Genomic DNA, 25256 nt, shown 5'->3' on the forward strand with positions numbered 1-25256 from the left:
TACCACTTTTCATACGATTTTCCACCGTATAACACCGAAATTTTGCTTTTTTATTTACCAAAATTATGTGCCTCTACTGATCATGGTACTGTTCTGCACACCCCTATTGTAACGTAGGGGGGTGGATAGTAATTTTAGATAGCTAAAAGAGACCAGAGGATCTCAGCTTCTCCAGTAGAGAATGCCATCTTGGAGTTGTATTTATTTCCATCTTTCAAAATGTATTTCCATAACGTTTCTTCACTTCTTTCTCAAAGTAGGGAGACTGTGGAGGGATGGCGTCTCCCCAGTTGGGATAATTTGTGTAAGCAGTTCTCCCTCCTACTTATCGACAAGGCTAGGAATATTCACTTCAATCGCCAGTTAGGGGAAGTGTACTGCTCTTATTTCACACATGCAAAACTACATATTAATGAGTGTAAATAATCAAAAGTGCTATTTCCATTCAAGACAAATAATGCAAGTAGATCACTCGATTACACGTTTCCCCAGTAAACAATTTTTTCTTCAAAATTTGTACAGCTAGATATATACTTTATAGAAACATTATTCTACAAATTAATGATTACTTGTGTACTGATTCATAATGATTGAAGTGAGTGATCAAATTTCAAAATGCATTTAAAGAGGGAACTGTATATGTATGTATGCTTATGTACTCACAGACACAGTTATCTTTATATGTATTGTGGAACTTCTGCAAAATTTGGATATTTTGAACAAACCCCCCAATAGTGCATGAGGACTCCCCACCCCCCTTCCTCGAGACCAGTTCTATCTATGGGTCCTGTAAGATTCTACATTTATTTACACTACTAGTATATTGATCACCAAATATAGCTCAAGGTATTAATATTTCAAAATATGTTTTTGTAAGATTTAGGTCAAAATATGTTTGTGTAAGATTGAGGTTAGGAAAATACTTCTACGTAGGATGTATATTTATTTTGCAAGACTTGCATATACTGCATTTTATGAAAAAAATGTGTAAACTTTAAAAACTATTGAATATTTCGAGCATTTTCATAAAACAATATCCCGGGTTCGAATCCCGCTCGGGCTTAGTTGTTTGTGAATGTCCATTCATCAATTTCATCATTTCATCACTCCTCCCCATCTTCGCAAATTAGCCAAGAAACACAAAATGTGAAGTAAAACAAACTAAATCAATCAATCAACCTTAAAACAATACAAAAATAATAAATAAAAAATGTAATATAATGTATTTAAAATATTATGACATTTGATTAAATAATATTTTTAAACAATAAGTAGTTATTCTTGTAAAGTGCTGATGCTTAAAAGATGTAAGTAACTAATCTGGGTACAAATATGACAAAACATAAAGATATCCTAATCTTTCATGGAACCTTTCCTGTACTTACCTCGAAGTATCGACACAGAGCCTGATTTCTTTTCCTTTTTTTGTAAAATCGGTATACAAGCAAGAACAATCCAAATGCAAAAATCGTGAAAAAGAATAGTGAGAAAATCAGGAAAATAGTTCGGTTGCCAACATTTGGAACAGAACCTGGAATGGACAAACAGAAATACAGTCAGTAAACATACCACTTGCCCAGTACAAACTAGTAAAATTTAGACCCAAAGCTACACTACCTCTGTGCTAGAGTCAACCATGGTTTCGTCTCAATTTTTGCTGTTTTCATGACATGATGTCTCCTGCAAGTGCTCAGATCTAATGTTATGACCCTTGCATATACAGAGCATTCCCTGACATTCGCTATGAGACTCGGCGGCAAGCGGCCCGGCATCAGTGCTTGTCTTTCCCGGTGAACAGGTCCGCGACAGTCGCATGCTACAGTCTGTTTTCTTCGCTCTCCCTGCCTTCACTCTCTTCCTTTTCTGTTGACGTTGCAGACTGATGCCAGTATAATCCTCCCTCGGAAGTTGTGTTGTGTCGTGTCCGTGTGTTGAAGATTGTGGCTTAATATGGCACCACAAAAGTTTACATTACAACAAAGGATTTATCATGTCGAGCGTAACTTCGGAAAGAGGAATTGTGGAGAAGTGCGACGAAATTTCCTGATGTTCCCGTTCAACATGGGAGCACTATATTAAACCTCGTAAAAAGGTTTAGAGTAACAGGGTCAGTTCTGAATAAAAGTGGAAAGAAAAATGGGGAAATCTAAAAAATAAAGTATACAAAGACAATCCGCACACCATCCATGAGTTAAAAGAGAGTATTGTATGAGAAATCGGGAGAATTACAGTAGACGAACTTGCACGTGTAAATGCTAATTTCCTTCGGAGATGCCAGGAATGTGTTGCAGCAGAGGGACATAATTTTCAACACCTTCTGTAGTCAAGGTTAGTACACAATATGAAAACTGTAATTTTAATAGCCGACTCTAATGACTGTCGCCGACCCCGTTCACTGGGAAAGAGCCGCTTGCTGCCGAGTCTCGTAGCGAATGTCAGGGAATGCTCTGTACAATCATTCACCTATAGTAAAAATCCTAGTACTACTCTGAGCACAAGTAGTACCCTTTTCAGTTATTTAATATGTGTAGGAAAATGGATTTTTTTTGGAAAGGGGAAGGAAAATGATTCATCTGATTTCAAATGTCTGTATCTTTTGTGTTTATGAAGATACAGTGATTACATGCTCATAAAATAAAAAAAATCATCCATAATTTTGTTTGGCCATCTTACAAATGTTCTACATGACTTTCCATGGTCCCGTGGATAACATCTAAATTATAATCCAATTGTGATCAAGCATTCTGTTATCACTGACTTCACAGTACTAGAATGCTAAATCAGAGTACATCTAGCATTGTGGGAAATGGCAGCACCTACACAATATCCTTAACATATCCCCATAAGGAAAAGTTGCAGGGGGTTAGGTCTGGAGACTCTGGAGCCACTTGCAGAACTCCAGAATGCAAAATGCCTTTCATTGTGTAGTTGCCATTTTCATACTTTCTCTGAGCAGTATGGTACTACACTGGAGAACTGTAGCAGTGAGATTTTAAAACTCACGTGTTTCTATTGAATGTAAAATGCATATTACGTACATATAACATTACTTTTTATGGAGATGATCAAATGTAATCTGGTTAACAGTCATGCTTGATCACATATAGTGGGAAATGGGTCATGTGTGTTACCATGGCGATTCACATAGAGCATTTCCAAGGTATGTAAACAAAATTCTGGGATGTTTTCTTTATTTTATGAGAATGTAATATTACTGTATCTTCACTAACACAAAAGATACAGTCACACAATTGTGTGTTTTTAATTAGAAATACGCAATTTTTGACTCTGCCATCTAAACAGAATGTTACAATTTGTCACATATGGAAAATGTCTGCAATGGTATCTATTGCCTTTGAAACACTGATGATGTCAATGATGCTTGATTTGATTTGTTTTAAGTTCACTTTATGCACAGTAAGGCTAATCGGGACTCGACCTACAGTTTAAAGTGGGATCCGAACCACTTGTGCTCAGTGGTGGATTACCAAATAGGCCCACCAGGCACGTGCCTAGGGGCGGCAACTCTTGGGGGCGGCAAATCTTTTTTCCAGAATATCAAGAATAATAAAAAGTGTCTTATATACACAGTGACAATTTATACCTATGAAACCAATGTTTCAAATCAACGGTTTGCAACACTTTCGCTTCATATGAAAGAAACCTTGATGTATCGGATTTATGTGTTATCAAGAAATGTTTTGTCTGCTCTGCCTCCTTCAGGCGCCAATCAATTTGTTTTTAACCCTTGCTGTGGCTTTTATCGCTTACAATGACAATGCAAGCCGCCCAGCCTTTGTTGGTTTGTTTTTGTAAATAAATACCCCTCGATCTTCCACTAAGCTTTTGTTAATGGCCAGGCAGGAAAGAAGACTGATTGTTTGAAACTCGCACCTGTAACAATGCCAGTCTTAAAAAAAAAGTGATAAGTGAGTGCAGCTTTCGCATGGACAGCAACTAGTTTTTGTCTTACTGTATTCTTTGGCTGGTGCATTCAGTTTGTTGCTAGTGCGTTTGCGATTTTTTTTTTTATGCAGCAGGCAGCATGAAGCGAACAAAGTTAAGTGGGATGGCTTATCGTAAACTTGCAAACGAAAAGCGTGAACGAGGAGCAACCTTACAGTGCAAATTTCGTTAGTGACGATCCTGCCGAGTGGTGTCTGAATGAGTCTACAATTGGCATTCTTCTAAGACGTGGAATTAATCAGAATGCTGAAAACGATTTTTCTAAATCGCAAAGACTCATAGCAGGTAAGACAAGATTTTTAAATAATAATGTTTTTTTCGTAAAACTTGTAAATGGCCAGTGGCGTCTCGTGGCCTCAAATTTGGCCGGGGTTTATTTTTTAAAGATTTAAAATATAATGACAATTCACATGAATTACAAAAAATAGGTATTTTTTCTTCTAGACTACAAAACTGGACTTACTTTTTTGAAAGAATTTAAAATGTAATGTCAAATTACATGAATTACAAAAAAACGGGTGTTTATCTTCCAAACTACAAAACTGGACTTATTTTTTTAAAGAATTTAAAATATAATGACAATTCACATGATTACAAAAGAAACAGGTATTGTTGTGAAACATACCTTTCTACGAACGTTGACTCCTGTTCTTCTGCTCAGCAAATTTTGTTATTACTTTTTCGTTGAAATTATATCTCTATTGTAAGCAAGTGCCAAGGCATTTGGTCTGTCTTGTCCCATTGCATTTCTTAAGCAGGTTTTTATACGCTTCAATGTGCTGAAACATCGTTCAGATTCAGCTGTTGCCACTGGAGTTATTAAAACTATGTTTGTCATTTTTACTGTTTCTGAAAAGGTACCCTCTAAATAATTTTAAATAAAAAATGAATGCAATCTACTAATAGAGTTTATGTTTTTCAACTCTTCACTACAATAAAGAACACAAAGTTACCTCTTCTATGAAGGGATAATAAATCTGGGAAGATGCCTCTGTTTAAAGATTGTTCTCTTTCATTATGTCCTCGTAGAGCAAGTTCATGTCGACCACAGAATTTTAAGCAATCGATAATTCTATTTAATATATGCCTATTTTTCGGGACAAATTCATTGTGTCTTGTAATTGACAGCCTTTGTCCTTCATCAATTTCTGTTCGAACATCAACCCTGCCAAACTCACTCAAACATAGCGAATGAAAGCCACCACAACACTACAGAACAACACGCGAGATTGAACGCGACGCAACGGAGCTAGTCCCGAATCAGCACTCAAATCCATTGCACTCTCCCCTCCTCTCTCTGCTAGCATGTGACCTTCACTGTAGCGTAGGTGGGTGTAGGCCACGCCTTCCTTTGCGACGTGCCCCGGAAAGCGATAATTGACATCAATGCCGCTAGGAGGGCTGTCGTATCCATTGCAACAGACAATGAATTTACGTGGGTAAAAATCGCCTTTTAAAAGACTGTGTGATAGTTATGCGTTATGGTGATTGATAATTACGTGAATACGTCCATTTTTCTGTAGGGGCTAAGCCCCGGAAGCCCCAAGGGACGAGACACCACTGTAAATGTGGAATCAATTTTGCGGAATTATTTGGTATATTCGTGCAGCACTGGTGCTGTTTATTGTGTACATCATGCTGGTTGTTCAAGGGCAAGACAAACAACGCAACTCACGGCATTTCAGACTGGAAAAGCATTTCAAATATTCTAGCATCACACGAAAAGTGGTGACTGGTGAATTTAATTTCTCAATCCATTACATAATTTTAGGTATAGCACATACAGAAAATGAATTGTTTGTTACTGATTTTTATCCTTTGTTTTTTATTTCAGTATGTTCACTAATTTTTATATTAGCCTGTAAAAATACTGCAAATAAGTTACTACTTTCCTTTTGAGAAGGGCGCACATTAAGTTTGTGCCTAGGGGCAGCGAGGAAGCTTAATCCGCCACTGGTTGTGCCTCCACAGGGTGATGTCAATGATGCCTAGTACCTCCCAGCATGGAGATGCACATGATTTGACACACACAAGAGATATATTACAGATATACGTTAAAAATATATTTTTAATATCCGGTTGCAGCAATTACGTTTTTTTTTAATATTCTTTAAGGCCAATATACATGAAATCTTACATTAACAAAGTAAGCATATGACATCATTGTAGGCATACATTGCAGAGGTCGCAGATTTGTAACACAGTCAGCACTATTATCAATAAGCTAATAGACTTGTATGCCACTATATACTTACAGCTTACAAATTAACAATTAGTCACATTCTTAAACTATACACAAACATTGCTACTACTTTTTACATGCCTGGTTCATCTTGTTTCTTCAGTGGTTGTAACGTCACAACATCCTCGCTTCTGCCACCAGGAGATTCAGCCCATATTCTTATTCTAAATGCTTTCTTTCTCTCATCAATGCTCACATTTGTAAATTCGACTCTGGAGATGTTCTAAAATGGAAATTAATTATTATTTATATGTGCAAAGTATTTTTCCTACTACTAATAGAAAAGTAACAAATTATTCATCCCTTACTTATAAAGCATTGTTAGTAGAAAATGCTCCTGAATCTAACATCACAATGGGGAGGGGTGAAGGGGTGCTTGACCCTCCTTGCATTCAAGTATGCACTTCCTTCTGCACTCAAAGTTTTCAATTCAATAATAAATTAATACATGTGGCATCAAGTGTACTGTACTGGTTACATATTGCAATAAGATGGTGATAGACATATCGTAAGTGCAACCCAGTATCCATTATAGCCTCTGTGTAATATAGTTATTGGTTTTCTTAAATAACTATTCAAAAAACAATTGATTTCAAAGCAGTAAATTAAAGCAGTAATGTGCAATTTTCTTACTGTTTCATATATTTAGTCGCTCATATAAATTACTTATGAAATTACTTACATTGTTTTTTTCTGATTTTATTATCATCCTTTTCATTATCTATAGAGGCATGCATATTTCGTTTTTTGATGAAAACACGAAATGTGAAATAACACACTGTAATATTAATTTTTCATGTTTCTGAAAGGTGTGAGGTGCATTTTCCTACCCTGTCTTGTCACGAAATAATGCGAAATGAACTGCAAAATGCGAAATAGACTCTTAAACACGAAATTTACCGTTTATATACAGATGCCACACTTTCTGAAGTCAGAATTATCCTGTGAGTTATGAAATTCACGGAAAACTGATTAATTCTGCTGTAAATATTTGAGAAGCAAAAATTGACCCCTTTATACAGGAATAAACATAATATTCTGGTAATGATTTAATGTGCTATTAGAAGGGATATGTTTATTTTGTGTAGTAAGTGCAGTTTTTAAATCAAATTTGGGATTACATTTACATTTTTAAAACCAAAATGTCATTTTATATGCCGCCTTTTCACCGCTATATCAGCGAAATTTCATTTTATTTACCGCTTTTGAACCTGAAATTGACTCCGTTTTTGTACCAAAATTTTGCTTTTTTATTTACCAAAAATATGTGCCTCTTTATCTATATTTTAATTATATAATATTAACATGTAATATATTTGGTAAATATGAACATTATGCATGCAAAAGAGAAAAAATAAATATGCAAGATCAAAAGTGTAAATATACGGGAGCTTTGATCTAAATGACAAGTGACGTATGACAAGTAACAAGTGTTGCTTGAAAGCAAACCCTCAGTAATCAATGCAACCTTTCGAACCGAAGTGACACAATAAGCTGCATGTGGCGCTCAGACTGGACATTGTCTTAATATCGTGCATGGTGGCACCTCAACCTCTTGGTAGTGCATGCACAGTGAATGCTTGCTCATAGATTGAAGGTTATTGTGTAGCTTGTTGCTTGTCACTTCGGTGCAAAAACCATGTAAAACTTGTCACCTGTCACTTATCTCCTGTTGCTTTGGTGTGAAATCTCCTTAATGCGCAACCTTGCTGCAAACAAGAAATAATAATACTAACAAGACAAATTTAATATGTGTACATAAACATAAATACATAGATCTGTCATTATTTTATTTTTTCAATGAAACACACGTTCCCAATCCTGATGCTGCTTGTGATTGCAAGTATGAGCAAATACCACAGTAAATATAATCCCACTATGAACTCCTGCTGCACAATGACAAAAAAAAAGAAACAAAAGAAGAAAAAACTTACTCCAGACACTGTTTTGTTAATAAAATCATCTTCTTCTCCTATTCGTTCCAACTGAATATACTGTGTAGTAGCAGCATTGTCATCCGTTACAAAATCTGGCAAGCACCATGTCACCATGACATCTACAATAGTGACGTCTACCTCCTTCACCTCAATAGTCACATTTGTTACTTTAGGTGGTGCTGAAAAAAACAAATGTCAGTTGTAAATAGGCACATTCTGAACTAGTGTTACTACAACATAACTCTCAGCTAAACTGTGCACACATTCCTCGTATAATGCATTTTCATAACTCCCAATACATCTCACAACTACTTCTGTTATCTACATCCACAGACCTCCCTTATGGCATGGTGGTAATAATACCACCTTGCTACCAAGAGGTCCTGGACTCAATACCCCTGTGGTTGACCGGTGCATATGCAGGTCCAGTCAAACTCAAACCTACCAGTAACTGAAAATATAATTATATAAAATGTGATTTTGATGTAACAAATCCACTTTATTTATGGATTTGACAAATTTTAGAGACATGCAATGTCAACTTGACATTTCATAACAAATGTGATTTCTTTAATAATTTTTATAATTATAAAAATGCCAGCTTGGTGGCCCAGCATTCTAAGTGATTGACTTTCAAGGTCACCACAGTAGTCTCCAGCCCAGGGCATGTTCTTTGTGAGTGCCTCTTCATGGATGCTCTCTAATCATCACTCATCTCATCATTGCAATAAGCCAAAAGTGCAGAAAAGCAATACAAAATACAAATTATAATTCAAAAATACAAGTTGAACAAATAAATATTAAAAGTAAAAAAAAAAAAATATTGTTAAGCAGATAAGAAATACAGGGTGATTATAAAGTTTTGATCCATTTTTATGAAAATGGACATTTGCGAGGTTTACACTTCAAAGAGATCCAGGTAAAGTTCGAAAGGAAATTCCACACACCTGTTCCAACCAGGTTTAATATCAGGGCTACTGGTTCAAACATTCAAGCGAACAGGTACTGTGAATGATGCTAATCATTCAGGAAGACCAAGTGTAGTAGTCAAAACTGTGCAACGGATAGAAGATGCCATCACCAGACTCCCAAAAGCATCAACAAGAAAGCTAAGCCGGGAGCTGTTGTTGCGACAACTGACTGTGTGGGAGATATTTCATTACACCCTAAAAAAAAAAAAGCTCATACAGACTTCAGGTAGTTCACAGGTTAGAAAGGGAGGACTATGCATGCAGTCAAACAATGTGTGCAGAGCCGTTACAGGCAGTGGAGGAGAGAAAGATTTGCTGGAATGCGTGGTGTTAGCGATGAAGTCACATTTCACACGTATGGAACTGTCAACTGACACAACCGCATATTGTGGGCCAATGAACAGCCACATGAGGTCCTCCAATGGGAACGAAAGTCAATGTGTGATTGGGAATCACAAAGTCCAAGGTATACGACCCGCTTTCCTTCGCAGAACACACAGTGACAGGCAATGTGTGTCTCAATATGCTGCAATTGTTCCTTCAACCACAATTGGAGCAGGATAACATCTTGGAAACCAGGATGAGGTCCACCTCACTTCGTAAAGACTGTTCATGCATTCTTGGATGCTACGTTTCCACGTGAGTGGATTGGTAGGGGATCACAACGTATATGGGCACCACGATCTCTGGATCTCATTTTTGCATGGGGCTACATGAAGTCACAGGTGTACAGGGCGAGAATCACCTCTCTTCAACACCTAAGTCAATGTATCCAGCACATTGTGCTCAACATGACACCGCAATGGCTTCAAAGGTGTTTGGTGTAACAGTTTCATCATTGGGATTCATGTTTAGACATGTAGGGTAAAAGTGAAAGTACTGTGAGGTGACACTTTCATGGATTTTCTTCTGTACGCCACTTGTCATGTCCGATATTTTTCATTCAATGCTGATTATGTCTTACCATGTGCTTGGGAGTTAGTTTAATACATTTGTTCTAATATTAAGCCTATTTATCTCAAAAATGGGTTGAGCCTTTATAACAGGGTGTCTACCAAAACAACAAATCCAAAATTCTTGCCTTATTCATGACTTTTTCTCTTAACATTTATATAATCCCACCCTACTTAGGTATAGTTGGAAATTATGAAAATATATATTTTTATTCAATGAAAAACTCCTACCACATGACAAGTGAAGATGAAAACTGAAGATGTACTTTAACAAGAGATTTAGACGTGCTTTAATTATTAATGCATGTAAAAAATAATGTTTCAAACTTCATCCTAGATGGGAAATGGCCACATTACTTTACTTAATATTTCTACAAAACTTCACGCATACAAGAATGTAATTCTTAAGAAACAAATTGAACAAATCTCAACCACAACTAAATATAATTTTAGATTTCCAAATATTCAATTTTATCAAATCCCAGTACAGGTATATAACAATATAAATTCACTATACTGAAAAAAAAAAATATTGACCACAAGCATAATTTCTTGACTGCTCGACACCCTGTATACACCAATACAATATTTCAATACTCCAGTATTTAGAAATATATCATTATAAAACTCTAACATGATTAATAAGACTAAAAAAAATAATTACAACAATGCCTACAGGATGGCGTAGTGGTAAGGATTTCGCCTTGTAATCAAGTTGCCTGGGTTTGATACCCGGTGGAGGCACATTGCACAGGGATTTGGATCCCTCTTTAAACTGTATGCACAGTCCCGATTAGCCTACTTGTGCATAAAGTGGACTTAAAACAACATTTCAAAAATGCAACAACAATAATATCTATTAAAATGTTAATTTATTTATTTATTTATTTATTTATTTATTTAATAGAAGATTCCAAATACAGCGTTAGCCATTTTACATTGGAACGTTTTTATAGAACATAAGGACAAAAAAATAATAACATAATACATAAAAAATAATAACATAAAAAAAATTACATGTGGTTAAAAGACTTACATATTTTTTGCTAACTTTCTTCTAAAACTGTCCAGATTTTCAAAAATGTCTATTTGGCTTCCTAGATTATTATATTCACTGGGCAGTCTATGGAACAGAGAGCGCTGGATGAGACACAATCTCGGCTTCTGAGAGGCAAAAAGTTGAGTGCTTCTTGTTGAACGGGCAGGCACACGAAAGTGAATTTCCTGAAGAAGGCGGTCACTTCTGAGATTGCCATTCACTATTTTATGTAGAAATATTTGGTCAGCCTGTCTATGTCTCTCTTGTGGAGTTTGGATATTTAACATTTGCAGGAGGATGGACTTTTGCAAGTGTTTTGTGGACGGAATTCGGTGTCGAACAATGGCCAGGAAGAAATTTAGGACGGAATTAAGTCTATCTGAATTTGAGGGGCATGCCATAGACCAGATCGGAGAACAGTATTCAATTTTAGGTGACACAAAAGATTTGTAAAAGGTGCTGAGGGCAGTCAAGTTGTTTATTTCCGTGAAACGATAGAGAAGACCCAGCATACGCATTGAACCCCTTGTGACTGTAGAGATGTGCTCAGAAAAGGAAAGTTTCTCGTCAAATATGACGCCCAGGTCCTTTTGTGCGGCAACTCTTTGAACACAATTATTTCTTATGAAATATTTAGTATTAAATGTGTTTTTCTTTAAGGAGAAGGTCATCATGGTACATTTTTGAGGGTTGAGTTTTAAGTTCCATAATTCACACCACTTTATTAGAGAATCTAAATTCTTTTGCAGAAGTGTCATGTCACTGAAATTGGAGATTTTACTATATATTTTGCAATCGTCAGCGAACAAGAGAAGGTTCTTGCATGACTCGGAAAGATATTCTGGAAGATCATCAAGGTACAGGATGAAGAGAAGAGGTCCAAGAACACTGCCTTGAGGTACACCAGAAGATACAGCTTGATAAGAAGAAGACATTCCGGAAAGAACAACTTTTTGTTGTCTGTTTTGGAGGTAGTGCTTGAGCAGAGAGAGAAAGTTTCCATGAATATTGAAACGGTGGGATAATTTATGAAGCAGAAAATTGTGGTTTATAGAGTCAAAAGCTTTCGAAAAATCCAGATATATTACATCCAGTTGAGAGTTTTCAGATATAGAGTTGATAGCGTCAGATAATAAAATGCTTAAGTTGGTTAAGCAGGAGCTTCCTGGTAAAAAGCCGTGCTGTGCTGTATTTATATATGGAGAGGTAAAATTGTAGAGTCGGTCCTTTATTATCTTTTCACAGGCGATAGAAAGTGGTGAAAGAAGGGAAATAGGTCTATAAGAAGAAACAGCACACTTGTCTCCAGATTTATATAATGGTATCACGTTAGCATTTTTCCATGAATCTGGAAATGTACCCTCATTGAAGCATCTGTTTAATAAAATAGAGAAGGGAATAGCGAGAGAGGAAGCAGCGTTTTTTAGGAAATTAGAAGGGATTTCATCAGGACCATTGGCGCGATTTTGAGGCATTGAAGATAGGATGTGTTGCACTTCTTCTGGAGACGTGGAGAGAGAAGTTAGAGAGTGACAGCAAACTGGACGGAGGTTGGGAAGGGATGAAGCCGGTGTATTCGAGGTTGTATTTATGGAGAAAAAAGAGTTAAAAAGATTAGCTTTGTCAGGGCCCTCTGCGCATACTGAGTCATGTGTTACTTTCAAAGGTATTCGGGAATTTTGCCTCCTTGAGTTGATTAGTGACCAAAAACGTTTTGGATTTGATTTGATATTGTTTGTGATGGCACCGATGTATTCCCTGTATTTGGTCTTCTGCAATTGTTTAGAGTGACGTCGTAAGTCGGTGAAAGTTTTCCGTGTGTATTCATTCGGAAAATGTTTCCAGAGATCCCAGGCCTTTTTTCGGTTTAAAAGGGCAAGCAAGAGCTCAGAGTCGAACCAGGAAGGGTATTTGCTTGATTTCGTTTTTTTGAGTGGCACATAATCCTTTATCACTGCATGAACCACATCAGTAAACACGTCACACGCTTCGTCGACACTTCCACTCTCCAGGATTGTCCAGGGAATGGAATCCAGCGCCGAACGGATGTCACCCCAGGGTGCTTTGCGCCAAACAAGGTATTGGCGTGGAGGGGTGGAAGGTCGTTGACTTTTCAGGTGGTCCGGGAGCCAGAATACAGCGTCCAGCGATTCGTGGTCCGAAGGGATGAGATTTCTCGAAGGGGTAATGTGCGCTGAAGGGAGTGATGAGAGAATGTAGTCCAGGTTATTGTCTTTTCGTGTATTGAACATATTGTGCTGTTGAAGTCTGAGGCCATGTATGAAGTGATCCATGAAGTACGTGTCGTTCTTGTCGTTTGTAAGGCCATGCCTGGAGTCTGTCCATGTAATTGACAGATTGAAGTCTCCGAAAAGAATTACGTCGCCCATAGAGGATGCCGACAGCACAGAATCATAGCAAGCCTCCAGAACTGCTACGGGGCAAGTTTTGTGTGGCCTGTAAAAACAACCGATGAAAAGTTTGTTTTTCTTGCCGAGAAGCACCTCAACCCACAGAATTTCACAGTCGCGATCCAGGTCACTTCGCACCACACTTTTCCATTTGTTATTTATGCAAAGCATCACTCCCCCGCCCCTTGAGCCTCGGTCTTTCCTGTACATAGTGAAATGTTTAGAAAAAGGCAGTTCGGAATCCAGTACATTGTCATTGAGCCACGTTTCGGTTATTGCAATACAGTCCTGCTCCATGAATTCTCCCAATTCCAAAGTGCAGTCAGAAAGTTTATTCTTTATGCTCTGGGCATTATGATAGTATGCACTGAATTTGTTTTCCATTGGCCTGGGGCCTGGATTTAACTTAATGTCTCCACACAGCAGCACAAGGAAAAGAAAGTTCAAGAGCCGGTGAGGCCTGGGCTTACCTTGGCCGCTGTCCGTTGCACGTGTCTCCCTCGGCGAAGCAGAGAATAGCGTCGGGAGGACGGCTGCCGCTGGAACAATAAAACACCTCTCACTGCATTTCCACTCACTTGGGTTAATGTTTTTATCGTCGGCACTGTTCAATAGCAATAGCTTAACACCCGTGCAAAGTACCACAATAAAGAAATAAACTGAGAACACAGAAAATCCAATCTTATGCGGAGCGCGATCCGACAGCTTTCTACAGGTGGCGGAAAAGCTGAACCCCTCCCATTCTTCATATATATATATGTATTATATTTTACTCTAGTAGAAAGTAACAAATGAATAAATACTTACAACAATGCTGGAGACTATAGTTATGGAAGTCCAAACACGTGGGAGTTAAATAGTACCGGATGCTGGGCACACCCTTCCAATCAGAAAACTTAGTTTCTGGTATAATTTTTATTGTGTAATTAGCACCATACTCCAGATTCTTCATGGTAAATGACAAGGAATTCTTCTTCAGCTAAAATAAGGAAATTTTAAGACAGGGTGAAATAAAATATATTTATAACCAATATGTGAATGAGGTTTCGAAGCCCTTAATGATTTGACTCAACATAACATTGCATCTGTTGACAAAAATTGAACTAAAAAATTTGAGCAGAAATTATAAGGTTAGGCACCTTCATGGACAATAGGATTGAGTATTCAACTTACAATTTCATCCATAAAAATTCTGCATTCATATCAAAGTCAGTTTGTGGATGTTCAACTGCCTATCTCCTTTCATCTATTTCGGATCTTCATCATTGTAATCAATGAAAACGCTGAAGATCATGTTAAAATAAAAACATTGATTTTTTAAAAAAAAAAACTATATGATACATCCACATCCATTGCAGTGAATGCAATTAATAACTTTGTTGATCATAGAGAAACAAAGTGTGTATTTAGAACTGTGGAATAATATAGAGGGTGTCGCTAAGTCCTGTTACCATTATAACCAAACTTAACTCTGAAACAACATGACAGCAGGTTGGTTTTTTGCAAAGTGTTGTACAGCTCAAAATGTTTTTATAGTTGTCATTTGTGTTCTAGGCCCATTGTTCTTAATAGAGCACTGGGAAAATTTACTGTGACATGCTTGAATAGTCTACTCCCCCAGCAGGTGGAGGAGTTGCAGCCATCCATTATTTTCCAAGACGAAGCACCCCATATTAGTCTCATGATGTTCAGGATATTGTGAATAGACATTTCCTTGTGAGATAGATAGGCCGTGACGGACAAATCGCCTGCCCCCCCCCCCCCGCAATAACTGATATCACCCCTTTGGATTTTTCCTTTGGTGGTATGTTACACTTTGCAGAAAGGAAAAAAATAACGGATGGGACTTATGGGCATCCTGTACATTTATTCGTGATTTTATTGGAAGTACAGAGAAGAGCATTAAACTCAGATCAATGATACTAATCTAGCTTGTAAGATGAACTATTTTTCAAATAGTTCATCTTGCAGTAGCAGCAACAAAAACAACAAAAAGAAACATGAGATACTCACTATATCTATTTTCTCACTATCGCCTTTATCCTGGTAGTACCAATGAATTATATATGAGCATGTCTTTCCTGAAAAAAATATCAAGGTAATATATGTATTATTTATCTGAGGTTAGTAACAAAACAATTGTTATTAGCATTTGATTTTAATGGGACATGATCCATTATCTAGTATATCCCGAATAAAGAAATATTTGCCATGTTCTAAAGTAGAAAATAGATGTAAAACATTGGAATGTTTGGCTACAATCTGTTCTTTAACTCCTTGTTATGCATCTGCCAGTGCTGTGATGTAAACTCTATACATTAAATGAATTGTGTACGTGTAATCTATGCACAGATTACTTGTAATAGCAGTGACGTGCGGTGATGTCGACACTTGGGGTAGCAATCAGTAGTGTGTCCAACGGTGGTTGGTGTGGGTTATAATCCCCCCCCTCCTTTTAGGGCCCAGTATTCCTAAAGATAGAACGTCAAAGAAAGGAAAGGATTGCAAAATGAGGAAGGACCACTGAAAAGAAGCACGTGTTAATCCCACCCTCTTTCGAAAATCCAAAACATGTTGATTTGACTATTAAGCCATACATCCCGGGTTCGAACCCCGACCTGGGCATGGGTGTTACTTGTGTTTGTCCCTTCATCAATTTTATCGTACCATCTTGACGATTAGCCAAAAATGTAGGAAAAGCGAAGTAAAACAAACCAAATGAAACAATCAATCAATGATTTGATTTATGCTACTTAGCGTCGCTGTCATATTTGGTTAATCGCGAAGATGGTACAATACAATTAATGAAGAGACAAACACAAAAAACACCAATGCAGAGGTCGGGGTTCGAACCTGGAACTCCTGGTGTCATAGCATGCAGTGATAACGACTACCCCGTGGTTGGTTGATTTGGTGTTTAAGTCCACTTTATGTACATAAAAGCTAATAGGGACTGGACCCACAGTTTAAAGTTGGATCCAAACCACTATGTGCGTCCACCTGGTACCCTCCTGATTGTCCCTCGTGACTTCCATAAGTTCATTAGCTACTTATCGCGATTAAATCTATACAGCTAGAAAGAGTGATGGAAGTTGGCAAAAATTAAATATATTAGAGGGGATGAATAGGTAACAAAACACACTTTTTTGTAGTTTCTTCAACAATATTCATTGGCTTTTTTAGTTCTGGGATACATTTTACATTCCAAATTATTTCATTATTCACTGCAGAGTACAACACATAGGAACAAGAATGCGCTTGTCACGGTTTCGAATCCCGGCCTAAATTGTTCTTTGTGAGGTCCCTTCATCAATTTCATTATATCATCACTCATCCTCATTTTCGCGATAACCAAATGTGGCAGAAATATGAAGTAAAATAAACCAAACCAACAACAACAATTAGAACGCCTGTTTTCTTGCCCAAATTAATACATCCGTATTTATAACTGTTTAGCTTACCCATTTGTTTTTATTGGAGGCCAAATTATTAGTATATTTAAATAAAACACCACTAAAACGAGAGCGAGAAATAGAGCAGCAAATATTTGTTATTTAATCATTATATATTCCATATTTGAAAAAAGAAAAGAAACCATAACATTTTTGTCTGCACATAATACAAGTACGTTCCCATTCATATACAAATAAAACTACATCTCATATTATACATACATATTGTAAAAAGTTTAAAAGGTTGTGCAAATACAGAGAACATATTACTGCAGAAAATTTTCCCCTGAGTTCTTTAGAGGATTTACAAAGAAATCTAAGGGAAACCAATCCCCTATCTGTCCTATAGGAGATAGACTGGAGGACCTAAAACCATGGGCTTTCAACCATGGGAGCGGGGGCGAGGGGACAAGGGAGGTACAGGCAGAAATCTTCCCTTTCCCTTCGGGGGGGTTGTCTATACCTGGATCTGGTAAGACGGAAGAAGAGCCAGCTAGGGTATTCAGCCTTGCCAGCTGATCTCATCGAGGGACGAGAAGCACGTGGAAAGAAATGTTGCATATGAACTGAGGCTTCAAGATAATAAATATTGTCATTTGAAAATAATTAGAGACGTGAGATTGATTGATCTATCTCTGCTAGACTAGCTACTCCTCAGTGCACGTCACTGTGTAATAGCAAGGCAGACTTACCTCAAATTCACATTAATTTTGCAATGCAAGTCACATGAACTTGCAGGAAATTTTCAGAGCAAGTCTGCAAATTTGCAGCAAAGGTACTAATTACCAACATTTGGAATTGCAGCAAGTTCTAACTGTAACCTGCAGCTAACTTACATGACAAGTCCCAAGGTTTGCTGCAAGTTAAGATTGAAACTTGCAGCAAATTGACCACAACCTTGCTTGGCAGCAGCAGCTGGTGGGCCCGAATAAGGTAAAGAATTAGAAGGAAAAAATGATGTATTAGAGAAAATTAAACCAATAGTTACACATACTTATTAGAAAATTGGATTTCTAATGAATGTGTGTAACTATTGATTTCCTTTTCTCTACTACACCATTTTTCCTACTAGCCCTTCACCTAATTTGGTCCCAATGCCTGCAGTAGGGTATGAGGTGGAAATCCAAATACCACTCACCAACACACAGATACACAGACCCTTCCATCTCTGGCATTTCACATTTTAAACCAATATTTCCAAATATAGTAAAATCTGGACTAATTGGGGCATGGCCGTAGGGAGGAAAAAATTTCGGGGGGGGTTCATCCATAATTGTTCCCATGGGCGTCGCCAGAAATTTGAATAATAGAAATAATAATTAAAATTTTATAATAATAAAACAATTTTATTCCATAATAATAATACTAATAATAATAATTATTATATTATTGTTATATCCTTGAGGGGGCTTACTCAATCCAGCAGATGAGTGAATATCCAGCACAAGTTTCTTTTTTTTTTTTTTTTTTTACGTTTCATACAGTGTGTACTGAAATGCACAATTATTATACTTCGTCATTAAACTTTAGATACCTTCAAGAGAAAAGCTTTAAAAGTTAGATGGAAATTTTAGTCATAAAGCTTTTGTTGTTTGACTTTAAAATTAAATTTTTGGAATTTTGAAAAGTGTGGAACCAGTTAATTCTTTTTAAAAACTTAGCCTGGTGCATGGATTGTAACCTCAATCGCGAACGTAATGCGCTACAAAACTGGAGATCCTAGGTTTGAACTCCTATCAAGGGGGATTTTCGACTTGATCGGACAGGGAATTTAAAAGCTGGAAAGGGAATTTTGGGACAATCATAAGGGAATCTTCAGTATATATTCCTTGTGACTCAGGAGCGACACTGGAAAGATGACAACAGAAGTGATAATGGTGGGGTCGCGGGTGGGCTACGATTCTGAGAATAAATCCTGTTTCACTCAAGTTTCAGAATTCCAAATGTATGAAAATTCTAGCTCGATCGTTTCAGTGATGCTTGGGGAAAAAAAAAATGAAAATTTGTTACAGATTTTGGTTTCTGAACTTCCATTAATCCAACATGTTAGAAGTTTCGGGGGGGGGGTTGAACCCTAGAAACCCCCCCTGTAAATACGGCCATGAATTGGGGGGATAAGTTGACCAGTTTAAAGAAAGTCCGGCTTAACTGAAATAACCTAAAAGAACAGTAGAAAGTGCAATAAAACTCAGTTCATAGCAACAAAACACGTTTATTCACGACACCATCTCTTCACAGTTAAATATGAAGGGGAAGAGTCACCTAACGTATTCACCAAATCTTCATAAATTTGCTTTGTGTTTAGTTGTTTTTTCAGAAGATACTTTATCACTGCACGGTACTCGGAAGGCTCCATTTTCAGACAATGTCACAGAACGCTTCCTTCGCACACATGTAATTAGAAAAGCAAGTGGTTTAGAAACTTGAAATGATGCATGTAAACTTACTAAAGACTATCACACAACATATTAAATTTCCAAGGTTGGATCTTCTTTCTAAGTGCTTCAGGGCGAAGACTTATTGATCCGCCCTCGTATATTCTGGTTACCATAAAAAGGAAGACTCACGCGGCATGGAGGAGCGAGGATATTCTCTGGAATGGTCACATTTAATATTACAGAAAATGTATATTTAAACATTAGCCTTATTTTCTCCGCAATTGATGACTGATTCTTGCGCCAGAAATAGATGTTATGAGGCCTAAAAAGTGATAAATGCAGTCTCGAACAGCATCTAAATCCAAACTCTTGTATACTGAGACATTGATCACATTGAAACAAAAGATAGGACCAATAAATCAAGTAGAAATTGAAGAAGAAAATGTACGCTGGGGCTCGTTCAGTAGCTCATTTGGTATAATAATGCCCCCATTCGGCGAGCCAGACAACTGCAAGATACATCTGAGAGGAAGCACGTGACTACCAACTTCCGGCTTAAGATCATCTTAGCTGAATCGCCGAACGGTCGTAGATGAAACTAGTCAATGCAACAACTAGCATACAAGCTGTAAAGGAGGTAATTACGGTAAATATGGTATATCTTCTTTGGTCATACGTCTAATTGAATTTAAAAAATTAAAATCAATTTTGAGTTCATTTTTACATTCAGCTTTATAATATTCCGAGATCAATCAAAATATTTATTCTGAATAGAAAAAAAATGTTACCACTTTAGGTCTCATTATGGATATATACTTGACATTAATTAAAGTATGTTGTATTGTTCAAACCTTGCGTCGAAGTCACGCTCTTCGTTCTCTGAAGCAAACGAGATATTCAGTGAACGTGGTCTTCATATAAAACAATCAACTTCTCTCTTCTTACACTTCAAACCAATATTTAAACATTTTCAAATTATCATTTATTTATCTGGAGTACAAATAATGTTGTCAGACATCGTCAAGTATAACTATAATCATCCTCGCAATAACATTATCCCAAACAGAATATATCTCCACGGACGCCGCCATCTTGCAACATCTTGTACAGACGAAACGAGTCAACTTTTCCTTGGCTTGCTCCGGCTGCAAAATGGCTGAAAGCCGTCTGAATGGCCGGACGCTTTCACTCTGTAAGACGTGACGTCAACTTCCGGCCGCCGAACGCCAAACGTGCAAGATCTTCAAGCCGACTTGAAGTTGTCTGGCCCGTTGAACAGGGCTAATGGCATGGTATGACAGAGAAGCAGGTTCTAGTCCTGGTCGAGCATGTGCAAATTAATTTAATTAAATTTCTACTGTGGTATATCTATCTCCCTAGTGGGCGTAAACACAAGAACGAAGTTCTGGTTCTATCTATTTATTTTTCTTATTCCTTATTAACAAGGGTGTCAAACTTGGAAGGGGCATTAAGCATGGGGCAAAAAGTTGAAAGAAAAAAAAGTTGGGGGACAACTGCCCTCTCTAATTGCTGCCACTGCTTATTAATAAAAATGGTGCAAAAATTACCAAATCAAAATGCGCCATCTGAAGTCCATATGTGAACTAATGGTGAATTGTACTGCAGCTTTGAAGCAAGTATAACAAGCCAGTAAAAAGCAAATTAACATGTGCGCACTTGCAGCAAAATTATGTGGATTTCAACAACAAAATTATGTGGACTTAAACAGCAAACTCATGTTTCTTGCACACTTAGATTGAACTTGCATCCAACTTGAAGCGTCAGGCAAGTCTTGCAAGATAAAATCGAATCTAGTGAACACTTGCAGTTAACTTTCATGCTATCTGTAGCTTTGCTTTCTTGTTTTTGTCTAAATAGACTATTCCTATGTAAACTATAGGAATAGTCCATGAATAGAAACAAGAGAATGAGACAGTATACACACACTTCACAGCACTCAACTGACAATATCAAACTGCCAAGAATATGAAAGAATTCTCCCCCTACAAGCTTATCTTCTCGCTTCTGTGAGATCTGCCCTTCTTCCGAGTCATTCATATCCCTTTGGGCATTGAGGACTATCAAACGAAAGATGAAACATGCAATAAACCTGTCACCTGAAGTGCCTGCCCCTGGAGCATACTGCCCGCCCACTGACAGGACAAGACTTTAGTTCCTCTTCATCAATTTTTACAAAAATTGATGTAACAAAGAATTGACGTTTCATTAAATAAATAAAATGCATGTCCAATATCGCAGCAGGAAATAATTTCCGGCACCAAACTGATTCGCCAGAACGGAGTTTCAGTGCATTCCGGCTTATTTTAAGTCATAGTAGGAAAAAGTGACAGCTACCATTCTACCATGGACGCCTGCAATGGCGCTAAAACAATGGGAAGTAATGGCGGCACTAGTTTCTATTCACTAAATATCTGCGCTTGCGCGTACCTATTCATGGGCAAGCTCTATCACGTGCATGCAGACAGTACACATTCAGCAAAAAAGCATTACCAATGTCACAGCCATTTTGCGTAAGGTTTCCCGACAATCAACCGGAAACTGTATATACTCCACGAGGCCTTAGAAAGATCGCTTCGGGGGCTTGCAGCAGACGACAATATGGGGGTGTGTCTGCGAGAACCAATCAGGTCCGCGAATGAGGGAGCCCGGTTGCCACAGCTAGCTCGCTGCATCCTCCTGGAAGGGTGAGTGACCTCTGCCTCTTGCTATCTCGGCCTGTTTGTTCAGCTGAGGAGCAGACGACACGAGAGTATCGGCAACAGTGTGCGAGCGAAGTCTGTTGTTAGCCCGCGAAACGCTCTTTCTAAGGCTTCCTGCAGTATAATGACAATTATCCCAAGAGACACACCACGAGTAATTTAATAATAGCGGCCTGGAAATTTTCACTTGCGAACATCCTGAAAGATATCCTGTTACGTTTACATCAATTCCTCGATGTCAACCTTACGAAGACAGAAACATTGTATTCCTGTAAATTGAATGAGGACGCTAAATGTACACGTTGTGAAGTTCTGTAGCGATAAGTAGCGATGATATATGTTTCGGTACTTGAAAAATTGCAATCAAAACCACCTCTGTGTATTGAAATCTGGAAACGTTTATTGTGAGGTGTAACGTTGCATGTTATTTATGTGATGCATTTTTATCTTTAATTTATTTCAAATATTCTGTGAAGTCAATATTATGAATGATATCAAAATGTGACTGAGGAGGATTTTGGGAGTTTGTTGTTGGTTTTAAGCTTCTCTAGACAAAAGTACTCGCTCGATAATCATTGTATTTTCATGTGCTTTCTCCATTTCAGTCCGGTCCTCCCCGATGGCGGAGTGGTACCGTCGTCGCCTAGCAATCAAGGGGTTCTGACTTCGATACCCGGTGGAGGCACATGGCACAGTGGTTCACATCAAGTGGACTTAAAACAAGAAATCTCCATTTCGGTCCATATGGCGAAGCAAGCTTGCCCCGGAAAGAGTAGTTACAGAATCTCTTGCCCGATGCCATATCAGCTGAATTCGCGAATAGACAATCTCGAACGAGACGAAGAATCTCAAACACTAAGTTTCGGTCTCGTACAGATTTTACAGATTTCCAAAACACAATTGCGATATATTTCAACACTACACATTGCAACTTTTACAGTATGCATCGCCACCATCTCCCCAAAATTGTGAGATCATGAGTGGAAAAAAGAACTTACCATTTGGAGTGTTAAAAGTAAACGAAGCAGCCATCTTTTTACCCTTCTCATCAGCAAACTGCTTAACGTTTTCGAACTTGCTAATCGTCGCCTCGCTGCCATTAACTGTAAAAAATAAACATTTAAAAGATTGCTATCACGTTAACGTAGAAAACACACACAAATATAACAGGTACTTTATTGGGAACTATAAGAAAATCGTAAAACAAAATCTGCACCAGCCGGCCCCCGTGGCGGAGTGGTTAGCACATCGCGCTACGACGCCAGAGGTCCCGGGTTTGAATCCCGGCTTCGGCATGGATGTTTCTGAATGTCCATTCATCAATTTTATCATGTCACCACTCATCCTCGTCTTCGCATATTAGCCAAAAGTGGCACATAAGCAAGGTAAAATAAAGCAACTCAATCAATCACATATCTGCACCAGTTTATATTATTTGAACTGACACATTTAGAGGCTAGGAAAACCATTCGTTTTTGCAATTTAAGGATGCAACCGAGATGAAATTAGAAGTTTTCTTCGAGACTGCCAATTTTAATCTCATCACGATATTATATTTCAGTGATTTTGATAAGATAAGGTGTTACTTGAGTTTAAATTGGGTGTTTTAAGTTCATTTTATGAACAGTAAGGTTAATCGGGACTGCATCTGCAGTTTAAAATAGGATTCGAACCACCTACCTCCACCGGTATCAAACCCGGGACCCCTTGATCACAAGGCGACGACGCTACCACTATGTTATCGGGAGGCCCCATAAGGTGTTACTATACAACAAACGTCCTAAGATTGACTGATTGATTTTTTTACTTCGCTTTTATACGCCACCTTGGCTAATCGCGAAGATGAGGATGACTGATGCTATGATGAAATTGCCCAGCCCGGGATTCGAACCCAGGACCCCTGGGTTCGAATTGCGCTGTGCGAACCACTCCGTCATGGTGGTGGCTGCATGTATGCATGTATGTGTGCATGTATGTATGTATACATGTATGCATGTACGTGTGAAGGGGTGGCAATAGTAACACAAATATTTCTTATCTTCACAAATAACACCAATGTGCAGGGCGAGACTCGAACCCTGGATCGCTCGCTCTCGGTCACCGACAAGTAACACAAACACGGCAACATTTTAGTACAAAGTGAGATCTGAACCACTGTGTAACGCCCCTCCACCGAACCCGGAAGCCCTTAACAGTGTTACCACTTCACCCGATTTTTCTACTCAAATTTTTGAAGATTGAAAATCTCGAAAATATTAATATTTCTTAAGTTAGTATGAAAATGGGATCATGGTGAAGCATAATTATCTGGAAAATGAACTGTAGCTGGCAACCCTGCTGACGTACTTGAGTAATTACCAAGCACAACAGCCATTGGAGGGTTATCGGAATGCCAATGCATTGAAATTTGATTTTATCCCACTTGTGAACATTGTTGAGGTCATCCAAAACAGTGTCAATTAATTTAACATGCAATCCAGAGAGAGCGAGAGAAAGAAAGAGAGAGAGAGAGAGAGAGAGAGAGAGAGAGCGAGAGAGAGAGAGCAAGCTGCTTACCCGATAGTGTCCTAATCCATTTACTGATCATTGGCTCTCCAATCAGCCCATCTTCTGTCACAGCAGTAACTCGAATCCGGTACTGGATGCCAAACATCAGGCGAGAAAATGGAATGACTGCATGGTGTGTCTGTGAAGGAGAACAACAATAAATTATCGCTACAAATTATAATTTGGTCAACAAGTTACAAGCAATACAGCTGAAATGACAATACAGCTCGCCAGATATGACTGTCGACGAACTCGCATGCGCAGTACACAGCGGAGAGTCACGTGACCGCGACATCCAATACGCGTCCTTTGTACTGAAAGGACCAATAGGAATTCTCGCAACGTCATTGGTCGGTTTCCTACACCGTTTCTCTCTCTCTCTGCCTGCGCGGCCATAACATGTGTATAACTGTATAATTGGTACATAACAAATGCAACTGTAGGTCAACAGCAGTGTATCCAGTCCACCCGGTGGGTCAATTTGCTGCTAATTGCTAGTGCAAAGGCTTTCCACGGAGTCATTGAAACAGATTTTTGGCACAAAAAACGTGGAACGTAAATTGCCGATCTGTAGTGCCTGTTAAAACACAAGCACACTGTCTCTTCGCAGTAACGGTGATGGTGTGTCGACTTTTCCTTA

At 38.2% G+C, this 25256-nt stretch overlaps 1 protein-coding gene across 1 annotated transcript in view; it reads right to left on the minus strand.

Annotated features, from left to right (window-relative positions):
* The window catches only part of LOC145979394 (tyrosine-protein kinase receptor torso-like), a 610025-nt gene that overhangs the window by 43549 nt on the left and 541220 nt on the right, over positions 1–25256 (minus strand). The window contains exons 6-12 of the mRNA XM_083112263.1: positions 24626–24755; positions 23068–23172; positions 15533–15600; positions 14327–14498; positions 8143–8324; positions 6290–6431; positions 1386–1531 (exon numbers count right to left, since the gene is read on the minus strand). Of these exons, the coding sequence (XP_082968389.1) occupies positions 1386–1531; positions 6290–6431; positions 8143–8324; positions 14327–14498; positions 15533–15600; positions 23068–23172; positions 24626–24755 (945 nt within the window). The remainder of the gene's footprint in view (positions 1–1385; positions 1532–6289; positions 6432–8142; positions 8325–14326; positions 14499–15532; positions 15601–23067; positions 23173–24625; positions 24756–25256) is intronic.

This window comes from Lepisma saccharinum, chromosome 26, assembly GCF_977018435.1.
Source record: "Lepisma saccharinum chromosome 26, izLepSacc3.1, whole genome shotgun sequence".
Classification (NCBI taxonomy): domain Eukaryota; kingdom Metazoa; phylum Arthropoda; class Insecta; order Zygentoma; family Lepismatidae; genus Lepisma; species Lepisma saccharinum.